The sequence below is a fragment of the Gobius niger genome (assembly GCF_951799975.1).
Source record: "Gobius niger genome assembly, chromosome: 13".
Taxonomy (NCBI): domain Eukaryota; kingdom Metazoa; phylum Chordata; class Actinopteri; order Gobiiformes; family Gobiidae; genus Gobius; species Gobius niger.
The window spans coordinates 31170667-31189977 of NC_136864.1; the positions used below are offsets into that span (position 1 = coordinate 31170667).

Sequence of the window (19311 nt, forward strand, 5' to 3'; positions counted from 1 at the left end):
CCCTTAAAGTTCGGGTCCTGCCATAGAACCCGCGCAATGGGCTGTATGGCTATATGCACAGTGACCCCACATGGTTTCCGCCTGGACAGTAGCATCGGCACGGTTCTCCCTGTCCCGTATCTTTTACATTCAAAATGAGCATTGTCCCACACAAAGGAAGAGACAGCTCAAGATTTGGTAAAGGACAGCGAGTAAAAGTTAAGGTTAAAAAACATTACGTGAGACGTGACGACTTCACTGGAGGAAAACCCCCGTGTTCATAACGGTGGGTGTTTTTGTCTTGAGGCTAAAATTAAAAATGTTATTGAATTTACATTTTATATTATCATTATCATTAAAACTAGCCTTTAGCTCCAAAATCAAAGCTCCGCCCTGACTAGCACTGGAGTTTCCTTTGGGGCAGGATTCACAGTGAACGTGATGTTTTTAACACGCTGCAGTGACTGTCCATCATGTCGCTTCATTTGTTTGGGACCCTGTTCATTTTGAATGTTAAAGATACAGGACAGGGAGTACAGCACAGATTGTATTGACCAGGAAGAGCTCACGTGGGGACATGTAGCCCATATCAAACATTGACTTTTTTAACACTTGAGGCCACACTGCCTTCTTTTAAAACTTTTTTTTATTTTTTATAAAGGATTTTCTTTTGCATACATAAAAACACCGACTGCAGAGTTGATGGGCCGCGTCCCGTGTTTCCAGTTCAAGGCCGTCTATCTCCTGCTCAGTCCTCAGCGACCTGTCCCCCCCCCCAGAGGCTGGCTCAGAAGCTATTTGAGAAGACATAAGCAGAGAGACAGACAAATCCAAACAGTAGCCTACATATCATTCAATACATGTTGTGACTGTCTGTGGTGTCATACTTTTAGGGCTTGTTTTTGTCATTTTTGTAAGTTATTATGAACTGGTGTCTCCCTTTCGGCTCCTTTTACCTCTCGCCAAAGGAGCCGAAACGTTTTTTTTAGTGTGATTTTTTTAAAATTGTTAATTAAAAACCCATCAAGCACTCAAAAGGTTCATGATGCGCTTACAATTTTCTCTTTATGTTTCCAAAGAATGTCATCAATGATACGTTCACTTTAACTCTGCGGTGGAGGTGCTGTGTGTTTGTCTGTGTTTGTTACGCAGACAAAGGACAATTGACTTTGAGCCATCTGTTGTGATAAAGTCAGACCTAAAAGCACAGAGCCATGTGCTGATGTGCTGATGTGTTTGTGTGCAGGGCATCCTGGGCTCCGGCCTGGCTCTGAAGGTGCAGGAGCAGCACAGACAGAAGCACTTTGAGAAGCGCAGACACCCGGCCGCTGGACTCATTCAGGTCAGCATGTCGTCAGGATGTTGGGGGACAAACACACCCATCTTCCTGGAAAACTCACCTGTGCAAACATGCAACATTAAATGTAAAACTTGTGCTAGAGAAACTATGCAAACTTTAAGACTATGAAAGTATAAGGGCATGCATAAAAATAGACTAAGATAAAATATGATAGAAAAGGCAATTTAACAGAGAAAAGCGTGAATGTATTTATGTACAGGCACATTCAGTGTCAGCTGAGTGTGGACATACCACAGAGCACAACAACAGTGCGAATGGCTAGAACAGGTTTTTACGTTCATGAGTTATTGGGTGCTTTCTGTCATGAGTCTGATGGCAGGATGGGTCTGATGGGGGCGGGAGGTGTAACCAGAGCTACATGTTGTTAGCGCTGCAGCGTGGAGTCTGCAGTGTTTACAACATACAGGCTAATGTTGCTAATGATGCTTATGCTGCTAACTAGCCGCTAACTTGTGGCTAACAGTTCTGGCGATTCTTACGTCGTTTTATGTCCAGTGGCTTTTCATTTGAAAAACTAGCCCAGCGACTAAAAAGTCGTCAGAAAATCCAAAATAAAGAGATACAGCATGTTTATATTGAGCCAAAATGAGCTGCAGCAAAACAATCAAAACGCTGAAGCTACTGGATAAGTTTCTATAAACACACGAGAAAAAACACACAGAGCTGAAGTAAAGGAGAAAAGAGAGCATTTATCTGCAGTAATAAGTAACATCTCAATACTATTGTTAAATAAAAATACATAAATGAATAAAGCACAAGCATTGAGGGGCTTTAGGACATGAGCTGTTCTGTCTGTGATGGACAGAGCAAGTTTAAATAACATTGAATGAAAAATAAATAAAATGGCATCTGTTCAATTCTGATACAACTTCTCTTAAAAGTGTCGCCTACTTTACTTAAGGAATGTAAATGAGTTAATGAACTAATTACTACCCAATCTGCTGTGAAACCGTCTATTCACTTCAAAAAGTCTGTTGAAGAAAATGCCTTGTACTTGTATTGGTATTCGGTATCGGCAAGTACTTAAATCAAAGTACTCGTATCGGTTTTAGAAAAAGTGGTATTGGTGCATCCCTACTTTGAATGCTTTGTAAAGCCCCACAGAAACCCTGGCTCTTCTTTGACAAACTACTGCTGCTGCTGCTACAGTTGGACAGACATAAACGGGGATGACGTGCTGTGATGATGAGTACGGAGAGATGAAGTCATGTTTTTAGGGTCAGGTTTGATTTCCATGGAGTTGGGTCAGAAAAAAACACACAGTAACCTGTACCCTGTGTAACATGTCCTGTCCCTCTGCAGTCTGCCTGGAGATACTACTCCACCAATCCAATCAGGGAGGACCTCATCGCCACGTGGAGGTTCTACGAAACCATCATCTCACTCCCGTGTTTCAGGTCAGCCCCACAGTCCTACGCTTTCATCAACCATGAAACAACTGACCTCTGAACCCAGGCCACAGGAGCAGCTACGAGCTTTAAGTCCAACTATGTCCTCTGCTCTGTCCACAGGAAGGATCAACTGGAGGCCATGGCCAGGTACGTCCCGTCTCCCTGTCCCCTGGTCCTGTGGGACATAAATCTCTGCACTAATGTGCAAAGTAAATATGCCTCGCTGATGAAGAAGTCACTTTTAATTGCACTGATTCCCGCAGCAGATCTTAGAGGTATTTTTAGAAGCACTTAGCGCCGGCATTAGTTCTGTGTCGCTGCTGTCGGACACTTAGTGACCGGACACAGAGCCACAGAGGGCCCTTCAGACCACAGTCCATGACGTCAGAAACCAAACTAAAGTGAGCATTAGGGCCTCACTGCGGATCGTTGGAATTGTAAAGATTAAAGGGGCTAGATGCAAGTTAGTCATTTTATACTCACTACTGCCACCTCTGGTCTTATGCGTAACTGCGGTCTCTATATTAACCGACCCGAATTAACACCTTTCTGAGTGACAGTGCAGGATTTTAGAGGCAGTTGTGGTGAACAGGTCTGAGCTCATTCTACACATTAGGACATGGCTGGAACATGTACGGGGAGGAAAATACTTTGTTTTACTCTGTATAGTCCCTTTAAAATATACATTCAGAAAAGCCACCATTATGCAGGATATGTCCACTTTGACAGAAAATATATAAATGTGGGGGAAAGCAATGAACTTGTCATTATGTCTTAAGTCATTATTTTAATTGCCAGATCTATTTTCCTTCTCCTCCTTCTTTGCAAGTCCATCAACACAGTAGATACAAAGACAGATACAAACTAGTTATTACTGGGAAAAGTGAAAGAATTAGAATTAGAATTACTTTTATTGTTTCTACTGGATTAAATCGACGCTGTCTCCAGAGTATGAGAAAAATGTATGGGGAAAAAATGGCCTTTTAAGTTGCAAGTTTTGTTCAGGCTCACATGGTAACTGGTTGCCTGCAGTGTGCCACCATGGCTCGCACATGCAGTGCCCATGAGGCGCTCTGACCTCAGCCCGGGCCTCGCTCCGACGCCTCCTCACCGTGTTCCTCAGGATACACTCTCCTCTGCCACGGTCCAGCGAGGCGCAGCAACAGGCTCTCAGATCAGGTGTCCCGCTCCAGCACTCACCCAAAGCCTTTACATCCAGCGCACTTTGAAGATCAGTCAAACTCCTGACAGATTAACATTATCTAGTGTCGGAGTGAGAGGCGGAGTGGAGCCGTCTCCTCTTCCTCACGCTCTGTATTTGCTTCATCATACATACTAGTGCATGTTTAGTTTACTTTATTTTGAACTATTTTACAGTCATTTTATCTTCCAAAATGCATACAGTGCGGATGCTCAAAAATAGAGTAGGCTGAAGCAGTAAGGTTATAAGTGCCTACCCCATTATACATTTACATAACATAATAGATTACAGGGTCTAGATTACATTGACTTTTGATACAAGCAGGTCCTTCCTGAGCTGAACAGATACACATTTTTAACAAATCATCAGTTTTAAGCTTCAGACTGAGCAAAATTTGCCATGAAGAGCTTTTAAATCCTTAATACGGCAGCTTGTTGTGGTATTGGTACATTTGTAGAATTAACCAAAAGACACAGAACACTTGATAGGACAAAATATACAAGTAATTACAGGTTTACACTGTAGTTCTTTCTGGCTCCAATACCAATCTAATGTTGTTTCTAATTATTAAATTCTATATAATTGACATCTGTGATGTCTCCCACCCTCATCTATGAGGGTGGGAGGCAGTTTTCATCCAAACAGCAGCTCTGGGAGGCTATTCTGACATCCTGCAAAGAAATCCAAGCAGAAACTGTCCAAAAACTTACAAGTTTAATGGATTTAAGAATTTTGAAGCTGCTCAAAGAAGGTCCTATGGTAAAATATAACTTCACCTGTTAAGATTTTTTGATTGAAATAGTTTTTGATTTCAGTAAATATGACCTCCTAATGCTGCAAATTCAACAAATGACACTTTCAGTTAATTACAAGCTTTAAAATGTGTTGAGTGTTGCATACGTTGCATAATAATTTGGAACAGTAGATTTTGAGTCTTTTTACTATATTTGTTTTTGAAAAAAATAAATATAAAGACTTGAAAATGATGCTGACTCTCATTTGAGTTGACAGTTTAGGAAATCAGAGAAAATGTCATTTGCATAATAATTTGGAACGCTGTGTACACATTTTTCTGTGTATAATGTCCAAAATTAAGAGCAGAGTTCTCAGTATTGTCAAGAAACTTTTTTTTTTTTTCTGACTAAAACTTTGTTAGATACCGAGAGTTCACGTTAGCGCAAAAATCCTAAAACTAAGACCCTAGGGGAAAAAAACTTAAAAAACAAACAAACATAAAGGCAGTAGCAACACTGTCATTTTAGATGGAGGGAGACAAAAGGGGGCGCAGCGCCCCCTGGCTTTGGGGAGGGTGGTCGGTGAGGGCCGATAATCGCCGCTTTGTGGCTATATTTTGTTCTTGCGTGTTAGACTGGGTGCTGCTGCCACAATGTGCAAACTGGCTACATTTGTACAATCACACGTTGTTGCCGTTTCCTGACTTTTGTGGCCCTAATTGTCTAGTTTGAGTTAGTGTTTTATTGTTAGCTGCTGCGCTTCACTCTCATTTACATTTCTCCTGTGGCAGATATTTGCATAATTGCCCATCAGGCAGCGAGTCCAAGGCCTTAGCGCTTTTTATATATTATTTAGGAAGAAAAGGATAGAATAATGATGCATATTCATGAACATTAAACCAAATTTAAATACAGCAAATATCAGTCTGGACTCATTTCCATCCGCAGACCCCCTGCAGCATATTAGAAAAAGAAAATACATCCACTGGAGCAGAATAAAGTCAAACTCCTTAGTCCTTGGATACTTGTATGACCTTATGATAAAATGGCAGACAATTAACTATTGTAATTTTGGTCATTTTGAACATGTTACATAACCGATTGCATCATTTGTCGAGGCTGAGTACCTGAATGATGACCATTCTGAAGACAGTCGTTACATAATCCTGACAGTCCAGACTGCCCATGGGTGGGAGATAAGCGCATCATCTTTTTGAGTCTGCGCTTTGTTGCGTCCCTCGCAGCAGTGGGATAATCCTGTGTCATTTTGCCGGTGATTGTGCGACACAGGAGTCTCAGGGCGTCTTTCAGCAGGGCCCCGGGCCGCACAGACAGGCTCATATTGTGTCAGTGTGGGAGAAAAGTGGCTGAGAACGCAGTCTGTCTCAGCGGCTCCGGTTTCTCCCTTCAAGACCAACAGTCTTATTTTACTGACTGGGCCACAGGTACAGAGGCTCACAGGGCGCAACCAAGCTCTGCAAGTGTGCTCTGAAAACCTCCAAACAGACTCATGATCATCCAAAACACTTTTCAATTAAAACTGAAATCCATTTCCCCATATAGAGACTGGTGCGTGGCATCTGCTGTGTGTTATGCAACACGTTTCGTGCCTGGGCAAGGCCTTATGAAAGCAAACTGGCCAAAAAGGATCACTTTTGAACAAATAAATGCAGCCGAAACTGCAACTGAATATGTTTCAGTCCAGTGGCATCGAGGGACGGGTCAAATGCAGGATTTTGTGCTCTCTGTATAAGACTCTCTGCACTCTCTGTATAAGTCCTGTTTTTACCCTATTTTATCTAACAATTGCTTTAATATTTTTAGTAAAGTATTGGCTACTCTCATCTGGCTTAGACAAGTAATAATTGCAGATGGATTGCTTGTGCTTGTGCTTGCGCTTGTGCTGATACTGAAGGGATTCCTTTATCCTGTGGTCCTGTCCTGCTTGAGTGGACAGGCCTCAGGCCTGTGTTTCTAAATATCTGTGTATAATCACACGGAAAATGGCTAAAAATAAGAACAAGTCTTCTGGACTAGCCATCAGGCATGAGGGAGATTTAACTACTCATCCTGACAAGATAGATGAAGTCATTGACTTTGTTTCCCTCAATGTAGTTAAAGATATGATAAAAGAGGCATTATGTCAACGAAAAGCCTACTACAATGAGATGATGGACAAACAATCAGATCATTTCACCAAGATTGTCAAGATGTTTATGGAGTCTACTAATGAGCGTTTGGACAGTTTGAACAGACATACTCAGGAACTAAAGGACAGTATCCAATACACCCAACGAGAGGTGGATGAAATTAGATCCAATACCTCAAAGACCTCTGCTGATCTTAGCTCCTTGGAGACTGGGATGCGAACAATCTGTGATGGCCTCGTCTCTCTGGAATCTAAAGCTGAGGATCTGGAGAATCAGTCAAGAAGAAACAATCTCATTTTTGATGGGATTTGTGAAACTACTCCTGAGAAATGGGAGGACACAGAGATTCAAATCAAAAAACATATATCAGACAAACTAAAACTGGATGCTGGATCTATCAACATTGAACGCGCTCGTCGTTTGAAAAGATGAATGATGGGGAAGGCAGGAGTCCCATCATTCCTCATCAAGTTCTCTAAATACAAGGATAGAGAGCTGGTTTGGAGAAATCGAAAGGAGCTCAGAAAAACTGCACCTGGAGTGTTTATTCAGGAGGATTCGGCAAAAAAGGAGGGAGTTGTGGCCTAAACTGAAACTATATGAAAACCAAACTGAGTGACTCTGCCGCTGAATGTAACCTAAAGCAGGGAGTTAATGTTCCAACAAGAGTCCGAGTGAACCCTGATGGATCTGTCACATCTACATGTACTGACCACCTTTATACCAATTGTGTTGAGAAATGCACTCAAGTGGTTTCTGTTCCGGTGGGATTCAGTGACCACAATATTACTGCAGTGGCCTTGAAAAGAAATAATCCCAAACAAGGGGAAACAATCATATTAAAAAGGATGTATCAATCATTTTGTGAAAATAACTTTACATTAGACTTGGGTAATATAAACTGGAGAGACATTTTTAAAGAAGCTCATATGGAGAAAGCTTTGGACACTTTTATGAATCTGTTTACTTCTGTATGTGACAAGCATGCTCCTGTTCGTAAGATCTCTGTGAGAGCTTCAAAAGCTCCTTGGATAGACAAGGAACTTTGAAATCACATGAAGCAGAGGGATGAGCTGAAAAAAACTGCCATTGTTTCGGGGAACCCAAGAGATTGGCAAGCCTACAAGTCATTAAGAAATATAGTGACCACATTTAAAGGACAAAAGAAAAAGCGGTATTATCACACCAATAGTATGATCATGTATAAATCGTATCAATAGGACAGCAAAAGATTGAGGAGAACTATTAATGAAGTTCTGGGTTAGAAAAGTTTCAGCTCCTGCATTCATCGAAGTAGATGGAAAATTCTTGACTAAGCCCCAGAACATTGCTAATCATTTTAACAATTTTTACATTGAAAAAAATAGAGAATATAAGAAAACAAATGCCTTTAACTAAGATTGATCTATCTATTTTCATCATCAAGAACTGCTGGTTTGAGTTTAAGCCTATAACAGTGAAGGAAATGGAGGAGCTCCTCCTCCTGTTAAATATGACGCCTCTGTTGGATTAGATGGATTAGATTTGGACTCAAGGCTTCTCCTACTTTCAAGCGAAGTGTTTTGCAAGGCCTTTATGTCATATATTCAATCTGTGGAAAATCAGACTTTTCCAAATATGCGCTAAAGTAGTGCCACTGGTAAAAAAAAAAAACTCCAAGGATCCACTTAGCAGCCTAAACAGTAGGCCCATCAGCATCCTGCCTTTTTTAAGCAAATTGATAGAGAAGATCATGTTCAAGCAAGTACGGGACTATTTCACCAGCAACGGCCTTAACTCGGATCTCCAACATGCTTACAAGCCTGGGTGTTCCACTGTTACTGCACTAACATCTCTCTCTGATGAGTGGCTCCAACAGATGGAAAAAAAAGTCTAGTTTTGTGGTATTTATTGATTCTAGTGCTGCTTTTGATGTGATTGACAAGCTATTGCTCAGTAAATTGAGTGCTTATGGCTTTGGAGTAACTTTAATGAAGAGTTATTTAACCGGGAGGCAACAATGTGTGCACTTTGATGGCTCTCTTTCTGATGTGAAACTGCTGCCATGTGGCATTCCTCAAGGAAGTTGCCTTGAGCCCCTTATTTATAGTATATTTGTAAATGAAATTTCTTATGCGCTAGAAAAAGCACAGTTCATTTCCTATGCTGATGACGTAACTCTCTATGTATCTGCTAATACAAGGAGTCAGTTAAATTGTCTTCTTCAGCAAGAAATTAATTTAATTTCAAACTGGGCTTCTGAAAATAGGTTAAAAATCAAGCTTTAAAAACTAAATGTATGGTGATAGGCTCAATGAGATCGATCAGACAAGTGCACAACTTACTGTAAGTCTGTCCATGGCAGGTCACTGAAGCCCAATTATTGGGAGTCGCTATTGATTCAACCTTATCTTGGTCTCCACATATTAAAAACACTGTTGTAAAAATGAGTAAAGCCATCTCTAATATAAGAAGATGCTATGGTAACTTGGTAACTATTCCAGTTACCAAGTTGGTTCTTCAGTTCTACTGCTCCATTATCTGGTCTAGTGCTTCTAAAAATGACCTTGTAAAATTACAATGACTCCAGAACAGAGCAGTTCGTGTAGCTCTGCGATGCCCATTCAGGACCAGTGTCAGTGCCCTGCACGACAGGCTATCCTGGTTTAAAGTAGAGGAAAGAGTGGCCTGCAGTCTTGTATTGTTCTGCAAAATGTTTACACTCTTCAAAAACCCTTAGGTCTGTTCTCCCAACTACGGCCGACCAGTGAAAGGCACATTTTAAATACTCGTCAGGCTTCACGGTGTCATTTTACACCTCCACAGACAGTGAAGAGAACAGTTCTGTGCAGAGCGATGGTTCTGTGGAACAAGCTCCCTCATTCTTTAACAGCCTTAGTGTTCAAAAGCTGTTTTAAAAGAATGCTAAAAAAACACGTCCTAAATCATGGGATATAAGGTAGAGAACAATAATCTCCCAGATCAGGTGTATTGCAATATTGTATTAGCATGTTCTTGTGGTGTTCAGGAACGGGATTTTTAATGATGTATTTGTACATGTAATGATGTTTTGTAATATTTTAAATGTAGCATTTTCATGGACCCTAGGAAGAATGGTCTTTACTATTGTATGGTAAAGACTAATGGGATCCATTAATAAACAATTAACAAATGCAGAGGACACATTTTGTTGGGCAGTTGATTTATAATAAAGCACCTTTACCGTTACCTTAAAACCATCATTTTAGTATTTTTTATAAACTTACAGTAAAAAAAAAACTGTTGAGCAATGTAAATTATAATAATAATGATAATTGTCCATGAAATTTAGATTAAAGGCCAGTTTTAATCCAATTTCATGCTTTTTAATGACATTTAAGGCCTTGGCACAGTTTATTTAGAGAATGCGAAAACCCTGTTATTATTGACTCAGAGAACCACCAGGAGACCCCTTGCTGAAGTTCCTGAGATGGTTTACTTTAATTCTATTCTCTGATCGAATGAAGCCAATGCAGAGACCGGAGCACTGGACTAATATGGTCGTATTTCCTGGTTCTGGATGTACTGCAGCTGTCTAACTGTGAGCAGCCGCTACAGTAGTCCAAATGCATTGATAAGTCTCTCTAAGTCTGGCTTTGACCTTTTGACCCGATCTTAGCAATGTTTTTCATATGGTTAGAAGCTGATGATGTCATTGCTTTGATGTGGCTTAAGTGGCTGAAAGGAACAGGTCACCGTTTTTCCACACTGAGATATGTTCTTACCTGAGCTTAGACGAGTTGATCCGTACCTGTCTAGTCTTTGTGCCCGTGGAAGAGCGTTCCCGTTTGGAGCCATAGGAATATGCTGGGAGAGGCTAAATGCTAACAACATGTTTGGTCGTTTTGCGTGACTGAGGGCACGCACAAAGACCAGACAGGTACGCATCAACTCGTCTAAACTCAGGTAAGAACATATCTCAGTATAGAAAAACGATGGCCTGTTCCTTTAAGGTTCAGGTCCATGGTTACTCCAAGATTTCTGGGTTAGAGTCAGGGTTAAAACCAATTCTTTGGTTTTAAAGAAAGAGACTGGAAGTAACTGATAACACTTGATTAAATTATTTCAGTTTTGTCTGAGTTAGTTTGTAAAGTAGGAAAGTTACCAATGTGTGTTGACCACAATGACCAAGTTAAATTTAGCTGACTCCCTGTGCCAAGGAATTCAGGAACGGTCCCTTTAAGCAGACATTTTATGAAGTTGTTTTTTTCCTTTTTTGTCAGTAGTTTCCTCACATGACTGTGCCAAACCTCAAGCTTCTCTCAAACCTGCTCGCTCTCCCACAGTCAGAAGCTGAGTCTGCTGGAGCGAGTGCGTCTGCCAAACACTCGTCCGGTGGGGCCAAGCAGGAGGACGGGGACAGAGGACACGGTGGACAGTCCCTCCAAAGAGCCCAGAGGCTTCAGTAACAGGGAGAGGTTCCGCACAGCCTTCCGAATGAAGGCCTACACGCTGCGACAGAGCTCGGATGGTCAGATCTCGGTTCAACAATCATGTGTGGGATAATGAGAAGTGTATGTTGTTTTATTACATGACGTTCCTCTGTGCTGTTTCAGATACAGGGGCACTGCCAGAGCCCAACCTGGAGGAGAGGGGCTTTCCTCCAGACATCCTGCTGGAAGAGATGATCCCTGCACTGAAGCTGGTCATCAGAGCCGTCAGGTCAGGCTCGCTATCGGCATCTGTAACTCCCACAAACTGTCACATTTCAAATCTGTATGAGATCAAACAATCTTCTCATTTCGACGGATGAGAGTGTCTCTGTTGCCCAAAGCTCAACAAAATGACAGACAGCTGTTCTACCATTTATGTTTTATTTGAGTGTACTTAAAATAGTTATATTCCACCCTGCGTGCAAAAGACCTCCACAACCCTATTATACTCACTGTGGCTACAGACCTGCATGCAAGGTTTAACATCTTCTTCACAGGTCATCTAACATGACCACAGTGTAGGTTACAGATGGTTTTCACACAGCGGTCAGGCCCTGTGTGCTGACACAGGCAGAACTGCCATCAGTTTGTTTTGCAGAAGTTGAAGGCAGACACAGGATTTCACCGTTTGAAAATACACAATGTGTACAATGTGGTGGTGTAACTCAGTGTGAGCCCTCAGGACATGACTAAGCCTGCCTATAGTCTCTCTCTGGAGTAGGACGATTCATCAGCCTTTTCACCTGAGTGCGGACCACAGCCGGAAGAAAGAAGTTCAACTCTTTTGCAGATTGGTCTGTGTATGAGAACATGTGCTTTCACCTGATAATGTCCATAAGACCCAGTGACAGAGACTGTAGTGGGCGTTATACACAGTGACGGCAATGAGAGAGTGTAGACAGGCTTTGTAAATGGTAAATGGTAAATGGACTCTTATATAGCGTTTTACTACCTTTATCAGGCCCAAAGCGCTTTACAGTAAGGAACCAGTCAGCCATTCACTCTCTCATTCATGCACCAGTGTACGCAGACACTGGAGGCAAGGAGGGTGATGTGTCTTGCCCAAGGACACAACGACAGTGTGCATTTTGCAGGAGCTTTGATTTTATTGTGGAAGATATTCCACAATCGCCGGACTTCCTGTCTGGCCTGTTTTCATTCATTCAGTCTTGTTTCTTCATACACATACACACAATCTAGAGCATATTTAAAAAGTGTATTTATAAAGCAGAATTTGTGTTTTCTTTTTCAGGATCATGCAGTTTCTTCTGAATAAGAAGCGTTTTAAAGAAACGCTGCGGCCTTATGATGTCAAAGACGTGATCGAGCAGTACTCGGCAGGACACCTGGACATGCTGTGCAGGATCAAGTACCTTCAGACCAGGTCAGACCTGTTGAAGAAAGTTGTTAGCTTAGAATAGTAAGGAACGTATTATAGTTTCCTGGACAAGATTACACAGGCCAACGGGTTTTGACAACTCCGACCTGTGTCTTCATCAGGGCCATTATGTAAATAGTATAAAGCTATATTATAAAAATACAATTAAACTATATTATTGAAGACCCCATAGAACCTAACTCTAAAGCTTAAACATGACTGCAAAGCTTTGTTTTAAAAGTATGTCATCTTAAAATATCCCACTAAAACATGAGAGACAATGAAATACTCCCTTTATTGAATGAACAGTAAGAGTAATAATCGTGACCCCGGGGCCCCCCCGTGCTCTGAGCCCTGAGGGCCAGCTCCAACTTGAGGTTCTTAAGACAAACTGTAAAACCAGAGCTGTTGAACGCTCTGCCCCTCCATACACGAACAGCCCCCACCGTGGAGTGTTTTAAATCTCGGCTTCAGACCCACTTTTATTCTCTGGCATTTAACACCAAGTAAGTTGTGTGGTCTCCGTGTCTTTTTATTTATTTTATTGTTCTCATTTTATTTTATTGTTTTTTAAATCAGTGTGCAGCACTTTGGAAACGTTTTGTTGTTTGAATGTAAAGACAGCCCTTCACACCAACTGCATTCAACACTGGAGTTTGAAAAATAAGAGCAATGGAAAGAGTGAGAAATATCAGAACCTGCGGTTTCCAGCCCGGGAGGGAACCAAGATATGACTGAGAATGGCAGAAAACACTCCAATTTCATTTGAAATAAATGCTAATTGCCAAATAATTGTATGTTTTACTACATTTGTCGGGGCCGCGGTATAGGACTGGGGGGCTCGACCTGTCTGTTTAAGGTTTCGGGGTGGCTTCAAGGAAAAAAAGTTGGGAACCATTGATTTAGAACATCGTGGAGACCAAAACTGCTGAACAGAACATATACACTCAGCTATTCGTTTGGCAAAATAATAACGATACAATTCAGCTTGGCTCACAGGTTTAATATTTAATTCTGGCTGTAGCTTTGTGCAGATATTATTTGCAGTGACAAATGAGGTCTTAAACTTGCTGTGTGTTCCATGTAGGATCGACATGATTCTGGCTCCTGGACCCCCCTCCACCCCTAAGAGCAAGAAACCCCAGAAAACGCCTTTCACATACCCAGCCAACCAGTCCCCCAGGTAATGTCCTCATACCCATCCAACCAGTCCCCCAGGTAATGTCCTCATACCCATCCAACCAGTCCCCCAGGTAATGTCCTCATACCCATCCAACCAGTCCCCCAGGTAATGTCCTCATGCCCATCCAACCAGTCCCCCAGGTAATGTCCTCACACCCATCCAACCAGTTCCTCAGGTAATGTCCTCATACCCATCCAACCAGCCCCCAGGTAATGTCCTCATACCCATCCAACCAGTCCCCCAGGTAATGTCCTCATACCATCCAACCAGTTCCTCAGGTAATGTCCTCATACCCATCCAACCAACCCCCAGGTAATGTCCTCATACCCATCCAACCAGTCCCCCAGGTAATGTCCTCATGCCCATCCAACCAGTCCCCCAGGTAATGTCCTCATACCCATCCAACCAGTCCCCCAGGTAATGTCCTCATACCCATCCAACCAGCCCCCAGGTAATGTCATACCCATCCAACCAGCCCCCAGGTAATGTCCTCATGCCCATCCAACCAGCCCCCAGGTAATGTCCTCATACCATCCAACCAGTCCCCCAGGTAATGTCCTCATACCCATCCAACCAGCCCCCAGGTAATGTCCTCATGCCCATCCAACCAGCCCCCAGGTAATGTCCTCATACCATCCAACCAGTCCCTCAGGTAATGTCCTCATACCCATCCAACCAGCCCCCAGGTAATGTCCTCATACCATCCAACCAGTCCCCCAGGTAATGTCCTCATACCCATCCAACCAGCCCCCAGGTAATGTCCTCATACCATCCAACCAGTCCCCCAGGTAATGTCCTCATGCCCATCCAACCAGCCCCCAGGTAATGTCCTCATACCATCCAACCAGTCCCTCAGGTAATGTCCTCATACCCATCCAACCAGCCCCCAGGTAATGTCCTCATACCATCCAACCAGTCCCCCAGGTAATGTCCTCATACCCATCCAACCAGTCCCCCAGGTAATGTCCTCATACCCATCCAACCAGCCCCCAGGTAATGTCCTCATACCTATCCAACCAGTCCCTCAGGTAATGTCCTCATACCCATCCAACCAGTCCCCAGGTAATGTCCTCATGCCCATCCAACCAGACCCCCAGGTAATGTCCTCATACCCATCCAACCAGCCCCCAGGTAATGTCCTCATACCATCCAACCAGTCCCCCAGGTAATGTCCTCATACCCATCCAACCAGCCCCCAGGTAATGTCCTCATGCCATCCAACCAGTCCTCCAGGTAATGTCCTCATACCCATCCAACCAGTCCCCCAGGTAATGTCCTCATGCCCATCCAACCAGTCCCCCAGGTAATGTCCTCATACCCATCCAACCAGTCCCCCAGGTAATGTCCTCATACCCATCCAACCAGTCTCCCGGGTAATGTCCTCATACCCATCCAACCAGTCCCCCAGGTAAGGTCATACCCATCCAATCAGGTAATCGATGGACCAAAAGGACAAGATTTCAAACACCGGTGGTCTAAATGACTTCCCTCTGTAGGGTTGCTGCGGGTATGCCCTTATAGGGTGACTCAAGCATCTTTTATCCATCCTTTATTTTATCATTTAAGGACAGATTCTTACTCACAATGTCGGCCTGTTTCAGATGCCTTCCTGGGTAAGTGTTTCGAACATGTCACACTGGGAGGAGGCCTAAGGGAAGACCTAAGACATGTTTGAGAGATCATGCCTCTTGGCTGGTCAAGTTAGTTAGTTAGTTATTTAGTTAGGTAGTTGATTTGGAGGAAGTTTGCGTGTAGGGGAAGTCTGGGCAGGGTTTTGCTCCGAAAAGTGTAAAAATAAAGCGTGAAAAAGAGCTCCAAAGTTCGAAGAACAAGTGTCAGTGTATTAAATGCTATTCGTGAAATGTCAGTAATGGTCATGTTTTGGTGACATGTCATATTTGTCGACGTGTTTTAGGCATGAGTCATACCTTGCTAAAGCTGCCTCCATGCCGGATTCTGAAGACCAAAGCATGATGGGAAGATTTGTCAGAGTGGAGAGACAGGTGAGGTCATGTGGTTGATAGAAAGCATGTATGAACAGTGTTTGAACGGTGTCTGTGCTGTGATCTTTCAGGTGGAGGACATGGAGAAGAAGCTGGACTTCCTGGTGGACATGCACATCCAGCACTCGGAGCAGCTCCAGGTGGACTCTGCTGGTACTGCCCACATGACACTGGAGGGAGGCGGGGATATCCAGCGCCTCTTTTTTAACTACTCAGAGTCTTACCCGCACTTGGCCTATCAGGAACCGCTCAGCAAGGTCGGCCACGGCTGCAGCAAAGACCGCAAGCGGAGCCGGGATCATGGCGGCCCGGCCTCGCGCCAGCTGCTGGCTCCTATCCCCACCTACACGGAGCGGCCCACGGTGCTGCCTATTAGTTCACTTCAGGATGTGTCAGCGCTACCAGGGAGGACCTCAGGGGAGCAGCAGGGGAATGACTCTCCTCTGTCGTTGCTTTCGGTGAACCATGATGAGTTGGAGCGATCACCGAGTGGGTTTAGCATTTCGGCCGAGCGGGAGAGCGGGGAGGAGCGGGCCGGGGAGGTGCCTGCGGAGCCGGGCCTGAGTTGGACCAGACCTAGACCGAGTTATATAGCAGAAGGTGAAACAGATACTGACACTGACCCGTTCACTCCGAGCGGTGGGCCTTTACCGATGTCATCCACCGGAGAGGGCTTTGGCGAGGCCGTTTGGAGCACGCCACCCTGAAATGAGCCTATAGCCGACTACGGAATACCCTGCCTCTAAACCCACGTGTCACAGTGGGTCCACAGCCACACCAGGGCACAGCGTTAGTGGGTGCAGGCTGAGCAGTGATGCCTTCCTCCCCCAGACCTAAGGTGTGGAGTTCAGCCCTGAACAAGGGAGTCTGTTTGTAAAGTTGAACTTTGTACAGCGCATTTTTCTCCAGGACACTACAAGCGCTTTCTCCCACATGGTACTGCGGAAACTCAACACCACTGCACAGTCCTTTAGAGAGGAGAGTACATTTATGAGCAAAGATTAGTTCAATCAGTGCTTCTGGACCAAAAATACCAATGAAATATAAGTCTTCTTTTTTCTATTTGTACCCTGTTAGAAAAGCTTGTGTCCTTCCCCAGTAGAATGATCACAGTGATGTGTGTTGGCAGAAGATTTTTACAGCTGTGGGCATTTTTAGACCTAATGCCAATTTGATTAGAAAGGATTTTTTTTTTTATGTGAAGCAGAATGAGAACCAGCTGCAATTGTTTGACTGACAGGGCACCTACAGCTTTTAAAAGGTTGGATTTTGTGGCAATCGTTACCTGTTTTGACAACATGGATCCCCTAAAACATTTTAATATCACCCTAAAAATATTTTTTGTAGCCTTGCCCTGCTGCACTGTTTGGTTTGAGCTGATCATGAGGAATGTCTGTGGCGATTATCTCTCTATCTATCATGATGGCCTCAGTGCGTCTGCCCAGTTGTCTTTTTTCACGCACCAAAGCGCACAACTGTCGGAATCAATAGACAGCCATCTTGGGTTTCCTGCAGAGGAAATGTGGAAGACCACCGCATATGAAGCCCAACATCTGCCAGACCACTACTGCTCTGAGGGGGGATGCAGCTTTAAATGACACGTGACTGGTCTGTTAACAAGAAAGTAAAGTGTAAAAAGCCAAATTAACCTTTTTGTTACAGCCCCACTGTAGCAGGCCTTTGTGAAATGTGTCTCAAAATGACTTCCAGTTCCAGAGGCACCTGGACGCTTTTCAAACGGACCTTCTGGGCTGTCCTGGGTGGTTGAGTTTGACCATTACTATGTGGGAGAAAACGTGCTTATTCACATAACTATATTCACCTTAAAGCTTTATTGCTGCAAAGCCAACGCACTGCATGTGACGCATGCGATTTTTAGTGTAGACACTGCAAAGTTCAGGATTCAGGAACAAAAGAGAGACTCGACAGACACACACTTAAACCTGCTATGCCATTTTGTAACTCTTAATTTTCTTTTTATATAAATCGACTTCCATCGTTTTCTTTGCATGGTCTGCATGACGCGCGCCGCTGTAGGAGCTCACAGAGGAGCCGAGGGGCGCACTGGAACCAAAAGTCTACTGTTTGTCTCTGCGTGTCGTCCTATCATGTCCCCATCTGTATGTCCACGTGTCCATGTGTCTTTATCTGCCTGTTATCCGTGTTTTGGGGGGCGGGACTACAAATCAAAGCGGCCACTGTTTACGGTTTCTATCCAACGAGATCTCACAGACACCATGGACTTACAAAGTTGACTATTTGCATTTACAAACCCCCAAACCTTGGTTTAAACGTGCTCTGGGACGTATGTACTTTCACAGTTAGTTTGTCGTTGCGTTGCCGTGGCTACACCGAGATGTTTTCGCAGATTCTTCCCTTGAGACCTGGCCTCTGTCTTGCACTTTTCGCCAACCATGAACTGCAGCTGGATTTACAGCCTAAAGTGTGTCCTGGGCCACATGAATTCAGGGATAAATGTTTTAGTTTGGCAAAAGTTAGCTTCAAGTATTTTTTATGATTAATATTACTACCTGTAACCACTATTTATGTACGTACTGTAGGCGTTATATTTCTACGTAGACTCAGCACACCGCACTATCTCCGGTTATTTAAAGCCACGCTGCGGAACACTCCAGGTCATCGTTTGTTGTGACGTCACAGGAGCAGCTAAACTTTCGTAAAACTGTCGAACAATTCCAAACCTGATCCTGAAACAAAGAAATTACAGTGTTTCGACGAGGACCTAATGTATTTAAACCGAACTTGTTGGGGGAAATGTTCCGCAGTGTGGCTTTAAGGCCCCCCTGTCAGGTCCAAAGGGGGTCATGCACAACACCGAGCTTCTCTGCCGCGGCTTTAGTTACACCTGACCTATTTGATATATGATCTTATTTATATTCAAGCATGAGCGCCGCAGGAGCCTCGCCGGCTTTAGGACGAGCTGCTGAAATCACCCACTGTTCAAGGAACCGCCCAAACACTGCTGCCCTGTGACCAAACTCCATTGTGCCACAGAACGTGTTGGGGGTGGAACGCACACACTGTATGAGATCAAATAAGGTCTAAACAGGGCCTAACAGGGGTTTAAGATGGACCTGAAATCAATATATGATGTCTAGCGTAACACTTAAATCAGGGGTGTCAAACTCATTTTGGGTCGCGGGACAAAATTCAGCTCCAAGGGCGGGTCACGGGCCGCATATAATAGAGATTTTTTTTCATATAAATGAAAAATATAAATATTATTATAAATGAATAATAATCTGTGATTTGGTCAAAGCCCCAACTTAACTGTAGCTCCATTAAAAACAACGCCTCACACTTGTATTGCACTTTACAAGCCTGTGTCACAAGTTCCTCAAAGTACTACATAGTAGTCATTATTCATTCACTCCACACTCGGTGGTGGTATGCTCTTATTGAAGCCACAGCTGCCCTGGGGCAGACTGACCATTTACCATGTGGCTATATAATGCATTGT

General features: G+C 43.6%; 1 protein-coding gene across 2 annotated transcripts in view; it reads left to right on the forward strand.

Moving 5' to 3' along the window:
• The window catches only part of kcnq3 (potassium voltage-gated channel, KQT-like subfamily, member 3), a 98640-nt gene extending 81619 nt beyond the window's left edge, over positions 1–17021 (forward strand). The window contains exons 8-16 of one of the 2 annotated variants that reach the window (XM_079570123.1): positions 1226–1321; positions 2642–2736; positions 2851–2877; positions 11120–11304; positions 11390–11495; positions 12519–12650; positions 13732–13827; positions 15743–15830; positions 15902–17021. In XM_079570123.1, coding sequence (XP_079426249.1) covers positions 1226–1321; positions 2642–2736; positions 2851–2877; positions 11120–11304; positions 11390–11495; positions 12519–12650; positions 13732–13827; positions 15743–15830; positions 15902–16537 — 1461 coding nt within the window. In that variant the 3' untranslated portion in view covers positions 16538–17021. The remainder of the gene's footprint in view (positions 1–1225; positions 1322–2641; positions 2737–2850; positions 2878–11119; positions 11305–11389; positions 11496–12518; positions 12651–13731; positions 13828–15742; positions 15831–15901) is intronic. The other variant, XM_079570124.1, reaches the window with a different exon arrangement.
• The last annotated feature ends 2290 nt before the right edge of the window (positions 17022–19311 follow it).